This window comes from Diuraphis noxia, unplaced genomic scaffold, assembly GCF_037042655.1.
Source record: "Diuraphis noxia isolate RWA-SAM2 unplaced genomic scaffold, SU_Dnox_SAM2 contig0001, whole genome shotgun sequence".
In the NCBI taxonomy this organism is placed as follows: domain Eukaryota; kingdom Metazoa; phylum Arthropoda; class Insecta; order Hemiptera; family Aphididae; genus Diuraphis; species Diuraphis noxia.
In genome coordinates, this window is record NW_028301711.1 from 21,984,061 (window position 1) to 22,003,538 (window position 19,478).

Here is a 19,478-nt window from a genome sequence, read left to right on the forward strand (position 1 = left end):
TGAAAAAAATTATACCAGTGTAAAACTAACCACTTTCTTGCTTCTCAATACTTATAAAATATTTAAAAAAATTTCTCTTTGTGAGAACTATACAGCTTGACTATTATTGTAAATTGGCACATTCAAGTTTAGGTTCCTAATCTAATATCCATCCTACAACTTGTACTAATAAGTAGTAATGATAATACAACACCCATTATAATAATAATTATTATTGTCCATCTATAGTATCGTAACTATACAATACAATCTGATGTCTGGTAACCCATTACAACTCAACTTTTTATCTTTTCAAACAACAGTGTTTAATTTGCAGTGGCTTTTCACGGGCCTTTTATGCTTTTAAATTGATGTTTTGTCGAGAAACTAGAACGCGACGGTGGTGATGGTAGAAGGCATATTGGTCGGTAGCTCCTGCTCAAGTATGATACAGAAATTATTGCACAATGACTTCAATACTCAACTGTGTCATCGTGACGAAGCGTAAAGGAATAAAAAATCAGCTGGACCTCTAGAATCTCGAGACGTTGTGATAGTGAACATAAAATTATTGAGCATAGATAACGCGCTTTTGGAGGCGGCACGTCATCGCCCGTACCTCCATTGTTATTTGTTTGTCGACCAGTCAAAACGGTTACAGTTCAATTACGGTCGTTAAAAAAAAGAAAGAAAAAAAAGAAAAAGTAATACGCATATGGAAAAAAAAACTAACGACAATCGAACGAGAACAAACAAACCAAAACGGCTTGACGTCCACATTTCTCTGACTGACACTCTGATGGCCATGTGCCTGTGTATCGTCGAGTCGATGAGATCGTTCGGAAAACTAAAATACGTTTTCCACGAGAATTTTGAAGGCGTCAGGTCGCTGTTTCGCGCCCGATTTCGTGGCTGTATGTTGTAACGACCGCCGCCGTCTGGTTGGGACGTACTCACAAATTACAATACCGTGTACGGTAGACAAGCGGGCGGGGCGGGTGTTGGTTTGCGCGCGCACGCGCATCGCCCCCCGTCTGGTGTCATAGATTATCCAGCTGCGCCGTCGGGCAGGCGGCGGCGGTCCCCGACATCACTCGGCAGCCAGCTAAGCACCGCGGCGGAATACTTGTGCGCGCCACCAGTGTGTTGTCTACTCGGCCCGTACCACTGCTCTGTGCATGTGACGCGCGCGCGAATTCATATTTTTATTCCGATCGAGACGGCCGAGGGCAACAGTAGCAAACGAAGCAGAAAATTACAATTATTGTCATTAACACAACAACTACTACAATTACTACTACTACTGTTGCTGATGCTGCAAAGACGACGACGACGACGACGACAAGACAACGAATACGACACGACAACAACAACAACAACACGACGACGACACGACTACGGCGGCGGCGAAGGCGGCAGTGGCTGCTAGAAAACGACCGTTTCACTCGTTTTGCGTTCAATTTGCGAGAATTTTTTGCCAATTTCTACCGAACTATCGTCGTCTTTACATTTCTATAACACTCTCACACACACACACACTCACACATACCCACACACACACACACACACACACACACACACACACATACATACACGCATACATTCGTTGAATACATAATATTTTACACGCGCGTAACTTTCTTTTAACAACAACAACGAAAACAACGATAGACGGTAGCGGCAATATTCTTCGTACGAAAATAACGAAATTATATGCGTTGTCGCGGTTCGCGGTGCGTCGTCGGAACGCGAAATCGGATCAGAAATCGTCGTCGTTTGTCCTAACCACTGCCGCCGCCGGAAACATCGAGTACCTAACAGGACAGTCGACGAAATCGGCCGCGCGGGCGTTCCGAGTACGTCGTCGACGTCGTCCGGTGGTGTACGTGTTGTGGTCGGGTCGCGCGCGATGCCGTCCGTCGTCGCCGCCACCACCAACGCCGCTGCAGCCGCGTCGTCCACTGGCCACCGTGCCGTCGTTGTACACAGCCCGTTATTGTGCGCCCGTTGCGTCGTCCGGTGCGACTTGAGTCCGTCCGGCGGTCTGCGATAGCTTTCCGAGCGGCCGCGCACAGTCGGTCAAGTCCACCGCCACCGCAGCAGCCGCAGTAACCGTCGCCGCGTGTACCCGACGCCGCCGTTGTACCGGCCGAGGCCTGAGGGAGTACCGCGGCCACCGCCGCCGCCGTCGTTGTCGTCGTCGTCGTATCCGTTTCGTACCGTTTTACCGGCGACCCGCCCGACCGCGCTCGCCCGTACCCGTTGTTCAGCATGAGTGACGTCGCCGAGCAGATCAAAGACGGCAACATGATGCTGACGGCCAGTCCGTTCTCCAATATCGTCAAACAAGAAAACGTACTCAAAAGCGCCGTCGACGTGCCAGCCACCGTGAGTATCGGCCCGACACCGTCACGTTTCGGTAGCTTCTCGTCCGGGTCTATGTTGTCTGTCGCCCGCCTATCCGCCTTTCCGCCCAGTTGCCACCGAGAAATATAATGCATTTCAAAAATCACCCACTCCCACGCCCCCGATGGACACGTCCGTGACGATCGTTTGAATCGAAAACGTTCGATTGGTTTTTTGCCGTTTTTTAAACCCCCCTCCCCCTACCCGTAAACATCGTACGACTTGATGGGTATCACAATCACAACGGTTTTTTCTTCGTACGGGTCCGAGGTACTTTAGTACAGCAGTTCGTACGGGCTACGTGATACGACGTAATACCTACGTATTAAAATAATCATACGTTGGTTTGATTTTCTCAGCTCTCACTTACGTCGCTCACAGTTTACAACTGATGACTGTTTACGTTTTTCTGTATGTACTAATGTTGGAAGTTACATTGGTACGCTTGTTTACTTCACTGGAATCGTTTTTGTTTTCCGTGTTATTGTTATACACGAATTCGGTTCACGGAAAATCTGTTGTCGGAATTTAAAAGTAGGTTTTACGTGATATATTCAGATGAGGAATGTTCCATGAAAAACTTTAACAGACATAATCCCAAAAGTATTCGTAACGTAAAATAAATGTTGTACATTTACGTGAAAATTAATTCGTATGAAATGGCATCACTGTTAAATATTTTAATGTTGATGTCTCACCATTTTACTCAGCTGAATGCAACGGATATATGATATATACAGCATGATATATTTGATTTCTGCTAACAGTTGGCTGAAACATGCTTTTAAGTATTTTTCTGTGACACATTTCAAATAGCTAAACTTGTTTGTATGATATGTTACATGCTAGTTTTACAATTGACTATCAAGTAACATATTAAAAACAATTTTTTTCTATCAAAATTAAATTACTGTTTCCTTTTTATATATTTTTTCTTGGGGATGTTATTTATCATTGTTTAAACCAGTCAATAGCACATTTAGTATTATATAAACAACTATTAGCACCAATTAATATAGTTATTTACCAATTAACTACCTACAACGAAGAGATAAATTGATTGGAATAATTAACTTCCACTCATAGTTCCCAACTATAAACTATAAAGCAAATTAACTGAAGTTATGTATTTTCAATATTATTTATAGTTTAGCATAAGATATTATTATTTTAGATTAATATACTAAATGTCCTCAAATTATTTTAAATTTGCTAAGCATTTAAATGTTAAATTGATATTATTATCAAATTTTCAGTCATATGGTAAAAATCAGTATTATGATATGTATTAATTGATGTGTTTATTTTTTTTTAGGCATACAGGATGTGCAATCCTTCATCTCATAATATACCATTAACTCAATTCTCACCTATTGGAAATTCCATGAAGCCAGGTTAGTTTACTACATTACAAAAATATTCTATACTAGCATGAAGTTGATAAACAATTTATTGCTATACATTTTTAATGAATCATTAGCGATCTAATGTTAAATGGTCCATTAAAAATGATTTGGTGGGTTCTAATTAGTTAAAATTGTTTGGGTAAGCAATTTGTCATAATCTTATAAATATTATATTAATTATTTTAACACTTGATTATATGACTTGATACTTTAAATAAACTATGCACTCTTGCTACTTATTTGAATATTGTAATGTTGGTATCCATGAATTTGTCATCAAAAGCAGAATCGATTGCACTCTAGTGTTATGTCCATAGACCAACAAAATACCATTTTCAATACTTGTAAAGTGTTTCGGAGTATGTTCACTGATATCTCTATTTCAAGAGCTCTAAGGTCAAATCTAGTATAATCGGATGTAGCATATAATATGAAATAATATGCTGTATTTGGACATAGAAGATTTATTTTCTTGATAATGTGTTTGCATTTTTTTAGATGTTAGAATCTAATATACGAATGTTTTTAATTTTAATGTTTCTGATATTTGTTTTTATGTTTATAAGGTATACCGAAATTGTCAGCCCATGAAGTTAAAGAAGAACATGGTATTTGTCCTGTTATATTACATCCTAATAAGCAATTGAGTTCACATGTAAGTCAAGCTATATTTATACAATTTTAAAAATCATAATAAATCCTGGTGATACTTAATATGTATAGGCAAGGTATTATATATGTGCTTTGGTGCTACAGTGCTAAAACTGTTAAATTTGTTTCATATGGTCTAAAGTAATCAATTATTTTCAATCTCCTTTTTAATGTATACTTAAATATTTTGCACACTTCTGATTCAGACTTAAGACTTTCCACTAAGTCTATATTAACATCAAAATATATAAAACTGTAAAGTGAAATCACAAAATAATTTCTCAATTTTCAGCGGAACTATAATTTACTTAGTTGATTTATATAATTTACTTGGTTATGCAGTGTGAATAGTAAACAACCTACAGTGAAAGTTATGTTTTAATTACATATTTACATTGATAAAAATATTTAATACATACTTCTCTATATTACTCAGTAATATACTTGAGTGTTATCTTTTTAAAGTAACATTTTTCAACTAAAATATTTTAAGATTGGTAAATTTTATAAAAGATTAGTATTATTAATAAAACTACCTGCTCTAAATATATTTATAATTTGAAGTTGAACCTTAATAATATAGTGTGTATGCGTGTGATGTAAGACTGATACTTTAGATGTGTGCTAATTTGATTATTTTTCTATCTTTTTAAAGGTTCAGGTGAAAAGTGAAGCACTTATAAAAACGATTGGATTTGCGCCTGCACGTTCTCAAATGACAGCTCAAGCCCAAAGCCGTATTGTTACTACATCATTGCAACGTTCTATTATAGAATCTCAAAATGTGTCACCACTTATAATAACACCTTCATCTCATGTTATTCATTCGGCTAATGAAATTGTTCCTGCTAAAGTATGTTTTCTGTTAATACAAAACCTCAATAAGTTTTGTAAATTGATTTATTTAAAAAAATATTAAATTTAATATTTTTATATTTACAGATTGTTCCAATACCATCAGCGCCTGCTGTATCACATTTTTCTGTAATAAATAAGACAGGTATGTTTAACAATATATTAAAATTGAATTGATTTATTTATTATATATATTTACAGGAGATCTATTTAATGCAAAATACATAATTTCAGAAAACATTTACTCTTTTTTGAAGATTGTATTTCTTTTACATCGTTCTTTTATTCTTATCAGTTTTTGATTTTTTTTTTACTCTTTTGAATAATTACGTATTTACATTTTTAATTTCTTATATCTGAACCAATATTTTATGGTACATTTCAATTATAAAAATAAAATGTCAGACAAGTAATGATGTATATATATAGAAGTATAGGTGAGTGAAGTAATGGGTAATGGACCAACATTTTGAGTGGTACTCCTATGCTACATCATTCCATTCATCAAAATTTCTAATGCATAAAACTCGCAAACTACTGATCCAAAATTCAATGTTTTTACATTTAAGTTCTCCTAAAAATACTCTACTCTCAAATAAGGAATTAAAATTATATATTGGCATAACAAGTGTTAAACAAGTTAATTAAAATAGTATTAGGAAAATGTTGTATTTTAATGACTTGAATTTATATAAAGAAATATTTTCAAAAATGTTAATAGTTTTTGAAATAATGAATGTCAATTAGATTCTGGTACATGATAAATACATCAGGAAAAAATGTCAATCAAAAATTATAGTCTGCAACATGAAAATTTTTGAGTAGCGCGACCCGTAGCTGCTTACCCCACCCATTAGCCATGGATACTCAACCTCTATTATTTATTATTGCACACAGTCCTGTTGTTACTTGTCGCACATGTTAAGGACCACTAAAGTGAAATAGCCACTAGGTTTGTGATTGTCAAGGGCTACTTTTCTTGTCGTAGACTATAAATAATATTGGAATGTGGTTGATCGTTGTGATACACTATGTACACTTGTTTTATCATTTTGAACTTTATTGTGTATTATTTAAATATTAATTGTTTTATATTTTGATTCTTTGTTATAGGTTCTTATGATAGTATACCTGAATTTACAGGCATACGACAAAGTTTGGTGTCAGGTACACCACCAGTTTATACTCAGAGTGATTTTGCTCGTTTTCCTCCAAAAAGTTACCACCTTAAAAATGCGGTTGTTAATCCTGCAGTTCTTCATGGTAATTATTACAAATTTAATACAAATTATTTGGATTAAATTATAAAATAGCTGTATTTGTATTGTGTTATATTATACTGTAATTGTATTCAAATTAAATATGAACTGCTGATTGTACTCTTTTCTGTATAATTTCTTCTTTTAGCATATATGGAACTAAAATTGTCATTATTAGGGCTCAGATTTTTATGTTAATACATATTTTCACCATGACTTCTAAATTTATTTCATTTGATTTTCAAACAAGTTAGCTGTATTTAATTTTATAATATGCATTTACTGTTGTTATAGGGTTAGACTACAAAGTAAAACTAATATTTTACATATTTCACAATAATTTTAGTTTTTATTATAATATTTTTAAAATTTAAACAAAAATTCTAGTATTTTGACTAATTTCATATATTTAATTAAAAAATTCATATTGTATTACATATTTTGAGGTGTTTTTTTTTTGCAAAAATTCGTGTTAATATTTTGTTGTACATATAGATTGGAATCTGAGCCCTAATCATATATTATTGATGTAGCTTTGGGTATAATTGTTGTAGCATCAAATTGTGTCCAACATCATCCGCATTATTTACAAATTTTCTTAGCACACAACACTAATGCTCATGCTGAAGGCCACAAATCAGTAGCCACATTATCACTTATTAGCATGACAGTATTATTCACATAGATTTTTGGGTATGCTCTTTTGTGTCGCATATCTTGAAAAATTTTGAAGGTGGTGGGGATGATGTTGGACACAAATCGATAAACACATAGCTATATTAATAGTTCATGATTTAAGCATCATATATTTATAGTTTGTGAGCAACTGTTTCAGATTTATCATCTTAGCCTTTTCGTAGTTCATTCTTTTTTACTTTATTTTTTGCGATCAGGTTTACTCAAGAGGATACCACACTTGCGCGTGTTGACTTCGTCTTACAAGTGCATAACATAGCAAATTTTACACTCAGCAGTTCCAATTTAGCTCTGTTAGTTAAACATTTAGAGCAATTTAACCTCTTATAAAAATTAAATGTATCATTATTATCGAGGTTATCACAGAAGCTTTTTATTATATTTTAATTTAAAGCTAGTTATGAGTATTTTAAGGTATTCCAACAATTTAAAATTTTAAAAATCATAACTTGCTTTAAAATTAAAATATAATAAAAATCCTCTATGACATCCAGGGCTGTGAATTTAATGCATTTAAAAACTATTAAATATGAATGCATATATGCACTAAAATCTGACAAAATATGATCTAAAAATTCTTATAATATAAGATATACTATAAGATTGACCGAAAAAATGTAAATATTACGGAAAAAAAGCGTTTAAACAAAATTATTAAAACATGCATTTATATGCCCTAACCCATGAAATATGTAAAAATATGCAAAATAAAATTTGGTATTTGAACTACAAATAAGTTAAAACAAATTTTGGCCGAATTCATTTTTTTATAAAGTGTAGCAAAAAAAACACTCAAATGCATTAAATTCACAGCCCTGATGATAACTTGGATCGAGGGTCAGCAAGTAATTTCTATTGAAGCCTGGAAAATTATAATAATAAATAATTGAGGTTTAGAGAAAAATGTTGATTTCAAATCTTTATATTTGTATAGAACATTATAATATGAAGACAAAAAAATTGTAAGATATGATCCAGTTTTCTGTCTTCTACGGTTCGGATTCGGACTGCTATCCAACAGTTGCTGACCTTTGAACTAGATAATAATGTTGTCTTTAATTTTAATTAGAGGTCAATTCACTCTACATTTTAAACAAACTGGGCTAAATTATAACTGTTGAGTTTAAAATTTGGTATGTTACGAACTTGTAAGATGAAAACAACCCACACGGGTATGACATCCTCTTAAGTATTCAGGTCCATAATTTAATATACAATTTGAATCATTAATAAATCGCTGTTACATATCATGATTCTGTCTAAATGCTTAATACGCCAAAATGAAATGATTTTTAATTACCATTAATTCTTTAGTGGTGAACTTGATTTTAATGAACTAAATAATAAATATTATAGTGAGTCTCAAATTGCTATATTTTATAAATTATTTACATTTATAAAATTTAGAATCAGTTCCATCATATATTTTCCAATGCTAGTTATATAAATATTCAATAACTTCAAATTCTACAGATCTATACACAACACTAATAGACGTTTTGTTATGTTGATGGAACTTAATATAATATGACATTCAACATAATTACAATTTGTGTTAAAAATTCTAATATGCTTATATTTTTGCGTATACATTTTGTTTGACTGTAATAAATGATATGTAACTAGTTATTATTATCTAGGGGACAGAATTCAGTGATAACATAAATAGTATAGAAAATTATTATTTTTATTTTTTAAATTTTTGATGCATATTTATTATACTTTTTTATTACTTATAATTTTGTTATAAGTATCATTCTTTTATGATTCAACAACAAAACTGTATATTTGGATATGCATGGATATGTAAAATTATTTATTAGATCTAAGATGTTGAGAAAAAAAAATTGCATATCCAAAATTCCATTATTAATATTTATAATCAAACACATAAACAAATATTAATTGTATTTATTTGTTCAAGTTTGAAATCGAAAGTATTAGGATACTTAGCAATGATGGGAGGAAATTTGTAATCAGAATATAACGCTTAGCTTTGGTTTGAACCTAAAGCAATTTAAAATTATTCCATGCTTTATTTTTATCAAAAATTAATGTCATAACATTAATTTTGTTTAATTCATGAATTGCTTATATGTTAAAGATAAAAATAGTTTATTCCAAAAAAAGTTTCTTAGTTTATTTTTGAAAAATTGGGTAATTTTTAGAAATGTATTATCTTAATACTCTAATTTTTCTCCAAATTTTCTGAGTCTAATATTTTCTAAAATGTTCCAGCATTTAAATCCCTAGCTTAAGATTTAATATAAATAAAAATATATATTACTAGTTCATTGCGAATGTGTGATAAACAGCATGATTGGTAAAATAAAGAATGAAAATTCTGTTTAAATTTTAAATCAGTAGTTATATCAATTTTTTTATAAAAACATGAACTATGATTATTATATAAATATCATTAATTTTTAATAAACACTTAATATAAAATAATTGCAATAAAAAATAAAACATTGATAATAACCTTATATTTATACACTAATTGCGTGGTATTTTAATTTGTGGGATAAAATATTGTACTTATCCGAATCGATAAGATTAGTCTTCAGAGTATGTTGGCACATTTATTTTCTCTTTATTCCATTCACAACATACATAATTTGATGTTCACAATAATGATATTTATTAGTATAATAACTTTAAAACTAAAATAAAATTACATTTATATAATGTATAGTTTTAGTTTTGATTATTATATCCTAGGCTTTCTTAATTATATTTAAATTTTAAAGTAAGTTAAGATTACAAACAATTTACCATTTTAAAATAACCATAACTCCCTTTAATATAATAAAAAGCTTATGAGATGCCCAAGACAATCTTACATTTAAATGATTTCAATCTAGTTTTAGAAATTATTATGATTCTTATAAACATTATTGTGAACATAAAATTTACTATGTTACTTGTGAGCAGAAAGAAAACAAAATGTGCCGACATCTTAAAGCAATGATAAAGTTGTAATTTATCATCAAAGATTTTTTTTTCTCAGTCATGATGATTTGCTCTTTTTCTCTATAATTTTTGTTTTTAAATAAGAATTTAGAACTTAATTTTTAATCATGAGTCCCATTTTCTCTCAAAAATCTTCTAAATATGTCATAAGTTCATTTTTCAACATTCAATATTATGCTAAAATATAGTTTTTAACTGATAATAAAGGTCGAACTTTAATCAGAAAAATTAATATATGCTAAATGATAACAATTACTCTTAAAAGTTTTTTAAATATTCTTTTCTTTTATTGTGATTATTATTTTAAGCTAAAAAACCCATTAAATTTTTTATTTTTTTATAAAAAATTAATAAAAAAAAAAGTTCTAGGTGCTTGAATCATGTCTTAAGCTCTAAAATCGACTTTAATTTTTATAGTAATAAGAAGTTACACATTCAATCTTATTTTGTAAACATTTTTTTAAGGTATTAAAAATAAATAGTTGATACCCAAACAGCTGCTTGATAGATAATATATTTCTGGATTAATTCATGTTTTTATGTACAAACTTTGTATTGTTATAGGTCCCATTCCTGGAAATATTGATGAGCCATGTATAAATATACCCAATAGTCAACATGTATTTAAACCAATTATTTCACCTAGGCCTAGTATTTTAAGGAAGCGTGATGCAGATGGGTAAGTACCTACAAAGTAATTTTGTTTATTTTAAATACTAATACTTAAATATGTTTTAAATATAGTGTTCTTAGAGCGCAAAAAAATCTAATACCAATTTTAACTAAACCTGACATTGAGGAATGTCAAAATATAGAAGATACATCACTGAACAGAAATGGATATAGTGAAACTGGCTTACAAATTGAATCAATTATGGTACCACAAATACCTGAGGTTAGATTACTACCTCAAATTGCTGCTTTATCTAGGCAATCACATTTAATGGTTGAAATAAGTCCACGAAAAAAACCTCGTAAACAATTACTGTAAGCACATATTACTTTGAACAAATTGTTTTAAATTATTATTTTTATACAGAAAATTGCAAAATTTTACTTTATTTTTAGCCCTGTTAATCAAGAAGATAGTCCATTTAAAATAGTTGGTGATGATATGGAGTATGTGGATGATAAATTGATTAAAAAGGAAAAATCTGAAGATTACCCCGATGATGATTTAAATTGTAATGATGATTTAATCGATGGTGATGCTGAGGACGAAGCCGAAGATGATTTAGATGATATGGATGTTGATGATGATTGCCCTGCAGATGATGATTATGATGATGATGATGAAGATGATGATTTTGGAAATGATTTTGCAGATAGTGAGTTATCAAACTATTTATAGCATTAATAATCCAAGTATAAATTATTAAAATTATAATTTTATTCTGTTTGAAATTTAGGATTTGATTATATTAAATCAGATAAACCATTTTTTGAAGATATTAAACCATCTTTAGAAATGAATAATGAAGGCTTAGCTTGCATTAAACCTAAAAATAAACGACCCACATTATTGGGAAGTTATAAAAATACGTGGCGGGGGCACACTCATCATTTTCAAAGGTATAGTATTAAAAATAATTTAATGAATGCAAATATTGAATAAGCATTAATTATTTTAAGACAAACATTTACCTTAAGAGTATATACAACCAAAAATTTGTTGTACTTGATACTTCATAATTAGGGTCTAGATTTGTATGCATTTACACATTTATAATGTGTGTTTGCAGTTTGAGGGGAGTGAAAAATGTGAACGATTTGTGTAGCAGAGAATGCATAGAAGTTTGTTTTGCATATAAATGCATGTTTTAGGGATGAGAGCTTATTTGAAGAATTTGGCATAATCAAGCATATTTTGTATATTATAATAGTTTGTTAAACCAATTATTTTATTTATATTTCACCATAGAAACTAAATTTATGAGTTCATATAAGTATAATTGTGGGAAATATTTAATTTCCTGTATCTTATATATATATTTTTTTAATAATTATATTGAATTTATATCGTACTTATCGAAACACAGTCATCGACAACAACGAAGAAAGGTTATATAAGGTGTAACAGGAATATTTAACAAATTTCCATTACAAATATTACTATATTCGTCAAATAGTACTGTTACATTCTGTAATTAAATTTCCTTAATACAATTTTTTTTTAGTCTTATATTGGATAAACTCGCCGCCTCATTTTGTCACCTTCGTTAGGCATTTAATTAATATTCTAAATTGATGTTACAGTGTCTGTAATAAAAAATATTAATTTTCTTTAATTAAGTTGTGTTGTATTGATGTATAAAAAAAATTTTTTAAAAAAAATATAACTATATATAATTTGGGTAAGAGGATATTTTTGTATATTAAAAAAATAAAAGCATTTCAAGTGCATATTTTAAGGTTATTTGATGCATAACTGCTTACTATTTTAAGGTTTTTGAGTGCATACAAATACGGACCCTACTCATATATATAATAAAAATAAATCTTAAAAACAGAAAGTTAAAAAAAAAAAATATTTATTAAGTTATGGGTGAACTCAAATATACTTGTGACAACATTGTTTCTGCTATTCCTGCAGGAGACCTCGGAAAACCATATGAATAATTCATACGTTTCCAAATATTCCAATTGCCTGCAGATTTTTAAATATATCATTTTTATATTTATATTTTATTATATATGTTCAAAACTGATTCTGTTTGATGATTTATTTTTGGTTTATAAATAATATCCAATATTTCTGAATGATCCATAAATTATACTATTCTTGACTCTAGTACCAATGTTATCTTGCTCGTTACATCTGGTAATTAATATATAATAATGGTTATGTATAACAATTTTACTTGTTCACTACTGTGTCAGTGTATTTAGTTATTACAATCAAAGAACTCATCGATTTCTCAATCGTGAAAATTTGCCTGTAAAACCAGTAACTATTCACTATACTATTATAAGATATGTATCTATAAATTTAAAATTTTGAAAAGAATTCAATTTAGATATTATTTCATCAAATTTTGAGTGGTCATGATTTAATAAGCATGATTATTAGTCAGAATGGTTTTTACAGCCTGTCTAATAATTTTTAAGAGGACATTATACCCGCATGTGTTGTCTCAGTTTTACAAGTGCGTTACATAGCAAATTTTATGCTCAGCAGATCACATTTAGCTCCGTGAATTTAAAGTTTAGAGTGAATTCACCTCTTATAAAAATTAAAGGTAACATTATTATTGTGGGATTCTCAAAGGCTTTTTACTATATTTTAATTTTAAAGTGAGTATTTTAAAATTGTAAATTGTTTGTATATCTTAAAATGTTATGCATTTTAAGTTTGATAATAAGTCGATTAATTCTAATATTTAACCTAATTAGTTCTACTTAACTCATGTTTGATTTGTTTTACGTTTGTAAGACGGAAACAACTTGTATGTATAAATACATATAATTGACTTTTATATCTGTAGCTTCCTCTAAAAGTTTAATATATACTCATGCTAGTTCCATTTATTAAAAACATATAACGATAAAAAATACATTTCATTTTATATCATATTTATATCGGTCTAGATTATTTAAATTTTAAATTTTATTTGCATACAAGTTTAAATTGTCTACAGTGGTAACTTAAATAGTTTACTTCTGATTTTTTATTGATTAATGTTTTTTTTTTAAAGGTATACTGATTTCAAAATTAAAGAAACTAAAAAGCAATTAGCTGAAATGCAGCAAGCTAAAAAATGGACATCAGATAGCATATCAGGATGGAGAGTTCGGCACTTATTACATCAATTCGATGGAATGGTAAATTAAAAATATAAATTTTTATAAGTATTAAACGATATTTCAGTTAGTATTGATCTGAATCAGTGATGGGTCAAAATGTTTGAATCTCGAACAGAATCCTTGATGTTAGGTTCAAAATTTAAACTTGTATAAAAAAAAAAATGAACCATGCAATGAATTAAAAAATTTATTACTTTTCTTGCCACTACAGTCTGACCAATATCATATTGTACATTTTTTCAAAAGTTATTTTTGTAATTGATAACGACTTAATAAATATTAAATTATTATTTATTCTGTACCTACTATCTATGTAAAAAATAAAAAATCAGCAGAAATTATCTAAATTAATTGTAAATACAGTTACTAAAACTTTAAGAATAGCTAATATATTATGAATATTCAAAATATAAATTTTAATTATGATTTGTTTAATTTGTACATGATAGAAGATTGAGTTTGAAAAGTTCGGTTTGATTTCAAATATTAAAGTCGAATCTATCACTACATTACAAATTATATTTTTAAGTTATAGTATGTAGTAAAGGTATATGTAGTGTGTTCAGTAATATTAAAGGAAATAATTAATGGCATACAATATTAGGTACTAATAAAATATTTGATATTTATAACTTATTACAGTTCATAAAATGTTTAGTGACATATAATATGCTATATTATTAGATAAAATGATATAGTAGAAAAGATAAAAATTTGATTTGACCACAGTACTGATCTTATAAAAACGTAAACATGTATTAACAAAATACAAATAACTGTTATAGATAAGTATTGAAGACGAAATTATTGCAAGAATGAATGAACTTATATCTCATTTTGAAGTAACTATTACAGATATTAAGTTGTGCCATCATTTCGTTGAGCTCGTTAAAGTATGTATATTCAAAAATCGCTTACTTGCTATTATATTTATGCATTAAGAATAAAGCTTTATAATAATATAATTAATTACATTATTAAATTATAAGTTTTTATTGTGTTCATTTGTTGGAAAGGGTAAACAACTCAACATTGTATTATTTACAGCTACTTTTACATTTAATAATTCACCAAATATTTTTTCTATTTTTTACTGTATAAAATAACCTTATAAAATGCATATTCAAATGTTAACTATAATCGTTAACTTTATTTGGATGAAAAAATTGAAAAAATCATGTTTAGAGGATGCGATACTTGCATGTAGACAGACAGTCTTACAAGTGCGTAACATACCAAATTTTACCCTCAGCTGGTCACAATTTGTTCTGTTTAAAAATTAACCGTGAATATTGCCCTCTTATAAAATGTAAAGATAAGAGTATTATTTAGATGACTTGATGGCCTTTTAACTTTATTTCTATTTTAAAGCGAGTGGTACAAACAATTTACAATTAAATATTACTAAAAACACTCTCTTCAAAATTAATATGTAATGAAAAGCCCATGAAATCGTCTAAATAATACTCTTACCTTAATTTTATAAGAGGTCAATTCATTCTTAATTTTTAAGCTAACGGAAGCAAACGTGATCTACCGAGTGTAAAATTGCTGTTACCCATTTTTAAGAAGGATACAACTTGTGCGGGTAACTCGTTTTCATAAATAAATAGTTTTAACTATTTTGTAAAATTAGATCCAATTTATGAAATAATTTGTTTTAAATCGTAGTAATTTTTTTTTTTTTAGGATAATATGCAAAGGAGCAAAGTATCGAAAATTCAATTAGAAGAAATTAGACATCAATTGAAGAAAATATTCGACTATAAACCAATAATTGATGATGTGTTTGATAAATATTGTCCCAAAGAACTCAAAAAGAAATATCCAAAACCAATTAATCTTAGCAAATCTTAGACGGTATTTTAATTTTATTTATATGATACATTTTTTAAAATATTTTTTGGTTTTATTCGAAAAAAAAATGTGTATACTTATTACGTATTTTTTTTTGTCTTAAATTATTAAAATAAATTTTTTTTTTATTTTTTATCCAACTGCATATACAATGTAACATATTGTAATAAATCAACATTTTATAAAATCTATTATATATACAAATTTTTATTTTTTAATCGGTTTAAAAAAAAAAAATTTTATTTTACATTGTTAATGTAATCAAGGCTGTTATTTAGCCGTAATCATCAAAATACCATTTTACTACACTAAGTATATTGGTACACGTCGAGGCATGTCAAAAGTTAGATCTTTTCTCGAAAACAATTATTTGACAAGCTTCGATTTGTCTAATTTAAGTTTATTTTATTAAAAAGTAACTATGATCATTTTTTTTAGATGTGTATTGCCAATAAGAATATTTTGATTTACACTGCACACATATCCAAGAAATACCCAACGAAGTGTGTTAGTTGCAAGTACATTATGGTGTAAAAAAAAAAATGATAACCAGCTTCGATAAAAACTGAAAATGATTCTAGTGTTGCTTTTGTTGGTACAAAATGAAATTCAAAAAAATTATTGATTTAAAATCTTTGAAAATATTCAATATTCTATTCTAAGGTTGTTGAAATGATTTTCTAATTTAAGACATATAATATTCTGAACAATGGAATGGTCACATATTGTGTAGCTGGACATCTTTGAAGCTCAGGTTAAGGTCCTTTTTCTTAATAATTTATAAATTAACCATTTTAGATGGATTCAAATTAGATGGCCAGATCAAGTAAATTAACTATTTTTTTCATGGTTTATGTTACCTTTTATCATCTAGAGAAAATATTTATTTATACACATCGAAATTAATCATTGGTGGTTTAATGGTATAGTTTCTCATCAAAATCTTGCATCCCACATTTTTGTATATATTATATTATTTATTTTTCTAATTTGAAATATTTAATTTCATATTATTTAGCTATTAAAATTATTTATTTTGATATCATAATTTTGTTAATTTATATTTTTTGTATTATAATTATTGAAATAATAGTATGATTTATGTTTATATTGTTTAAACGGTATTTTTTGTTCCTGAAAACTTGTGACAAAATAATACGTGGTACCTATTACTGTAAGTTTCAAAAATTTATCTTGTGATTTCTTAATGTTTAATTTTTGTAAAATATTTGATTCTCAGAAATTCCGGCAATTTTTCCAAATATTGATATTTAATCACAGATATATTATTAAATTAATAAGCAGATGCATTTCAAATTATGTCGATGAAATGGATGGAGATGGTTGTTCTATTTAATGCCTGAAAATAATGAAGCGAAGTCTACCTAGTTCATTAAAGTCTTATACTTAGAGAACTCATTCATCAGAAAACTGAAATATTTTGGATCATTATTGTTGTATGGCAGAAGTTTAAATTCAACAGAATCCATTTTTAAAATTTTCTAATTTGTACTATTTGTATCTGCTATGTTGTTGCATATATTTAATATGGGACTGTTTATGAATACGTATATTTTTTTAATCAATATGTATTATAATGTATGTAAAGTGATCCAAACATGTGTGTTCAAGTTTATATGTTTGTGTGTACATGTGTATATTGTTATATGTGTTTTGAAGATTAAGATTTTTTCATGCTTTGTGAATAAAGTTTGGCTATGTCTACAATTTAAATTTCAAGTGTTTCATTATTGAAAATTTTAAATTAAATTCACTTGTAGTATTCAAATGTATTCAAATGCTTAAATTGATGCTAATACCTGTTCATTAATTACTCATTCATAATAAGCACCATTTATTTTATTTGACTCTCAATTCCAGTTAAAAGTATAGATTTGTTTTCGATTTTAATGGTATATTGAATGCATATTTATATAAGTAAAATTATTAATAATCTGTTTAAATTAGGAATATTGTCAGAGGGATTATTCAAAATATTTTCAAATAGTAACTACAGGTGAAATGTTGGTTATTTTTACTTTTTTATGTTTAAATGGATTTCTGATGATTTTTGTATTAAATAATCACAAATCAAGCATTTAAAAGTTTTAGAATTATACATTTTCAACCTAGTTGATTTTAAACAAGTATATAAAAACTGATATCTCTTTAAATAGAATAAGTTACACGAAAATAAAGATTTCAGTTAGGATTGGGCCTAAAAATTCACCTGTGATTGGTATTTTTTTTTTCAAATTGATCATTATTTGTTATAATATACAAAAGTCTTACATGAGGTTGGGTAAATGATTCTCCACATAAGTATCAAAATACAGTTAATTTAATATTTAAAATACATATATTTTATGAAACAAAAATAGTTTTTCCTTATGTTTTTTAAAACCTATGGAGAACGGAATGACTAAACTTTGTAAATCGGTTATTATAGAGATCTCCCAATGGCCATTGGTAGCTTGACATGTCCAATTCATGGAACCTTGTATAAAGTCGACAATAGCAAATTTAAGATGTAACTAGAATTTTATAGTTTTCTTGTTATTTTAGTCAAATGCCATATTTCTTATGTTTAAATTAAAGTGCAATTACTAAATAAAATCCCAATAAATACATACCATTTGTAGGCAGCAATAATCTCCTTTGTAATGAGATTATTAGATATGGCATACATACAATTATTTTATTTATAAATGCAAAATAATTTCTCTGGTCTTATAGCTTGAGCAATTCATATCAAAATAGGTTAGATGAACAAACACAACTGCAAATTGTTTGTTGCATTATTAGTTGATATACATCATATCCTGTTGATAAAAGTATTTGACTTAAAATTAAATAAATATGTATTTATTAGATAAAGCTAATTAATTTTTGGAAGTATTGTCTGCAATCATTGTAGGCCATACGGCATACATATATACTATAGATCAAAATTTAAAAAGGACAAATAAATATAAGATTTATCAATGCCATGAGATTATATTTTATCAATACATTTTTAGTTATACAATTTATTTTTATGATTGTATACGGGCTATAATTGAAATTTACAATGATAAATGGTTTTCCGAACTATCACCGTAATGGATTGGAATGAATTGCATATTTTGTAAATTTAAGCCTAACCCTAAAAATTAGAAGGTACTTAAGTATATATATTTAATTAGTAATTATTTCAATTAAGAACTGACCCTTCACAACAGCATAATTTTAATACTTTTTGAACAGATTTAAATCATAAAATTTACGATTTATGATTGCCAACTGAAATTTCACGATATTGCATAATATTATGTCAAATGAGATCACCTTATTTGCTCTATAAACATTAACAAAAATTCCAATCATTTGTTATCCATTTTTTGTTCATATCCTTAGCATAACATAGTTGGTATTATAAATGCTTTTTGGTGCATAATTGCATATTATATTATAAATCATAAATCTAATTAAACTATTATTGAATGGGAAATAATAAAAAAATATATATTTAGATTTTAAGAAGTCTTCTACTGTGCCACACTTGAATTACACACAGAAAGATTGTGGCCCAAGAAGAGCTAAATTGCAGTAC

General features: G+C 28.4%; 1 protein-coding gene across 2 annotated transcripts; it reads left to right on the forward strand.

Moving 5' to 3' along the window:
* Positions 1-1,063: 1,063 nt before the first annotated feature.
* LOC107161870 (uncharacterized) lies at positions 1,064-17,620 on the forward strand. 2 transcript variants are annotated; one of them, XR_016190452.1, is made up of 15 exons: positions 1,064-2,367; positions 3,701-3,779; positions 4,358-4,446; positions 5,098-5,295; positions 5,385-5,442; positions 6,411-6,560; positions 10,790-10,904; positions 10,970-11,212; positions 11,294-11,553; positions 11,635-11,797; positions 13,921-14,047; positions 14,815-14,922; positions 15,719-15,889; positions 16,325-17,060; positions 17,127-17,620. XR_016190452.1 is itself a non-coding variant. In XM_015508462.2 (14 exons), the coding sequence occupies exons 1-13, from the start codon at positions 2,251-2,253 to the stop codon at positions 15,884-15,886; spliced, it is 1,875 nt and encodes a 624-aa protein (XP_015363948.2). In that variant the 5' UTR covers positions 1,064-2,250; the 3' UTR covers positions 15,887-15,889; positions 16,325-17,620. The 2 variants fall into 2 exon arrangements, 1 of the variants encoding a protein (XP_015363948.2); XM_015508462.2 differs by having other exon boundaries at positions 16,325-17,620.
* Positions 17,621-19,478: the final 1,858 nt, after the last annotated feature.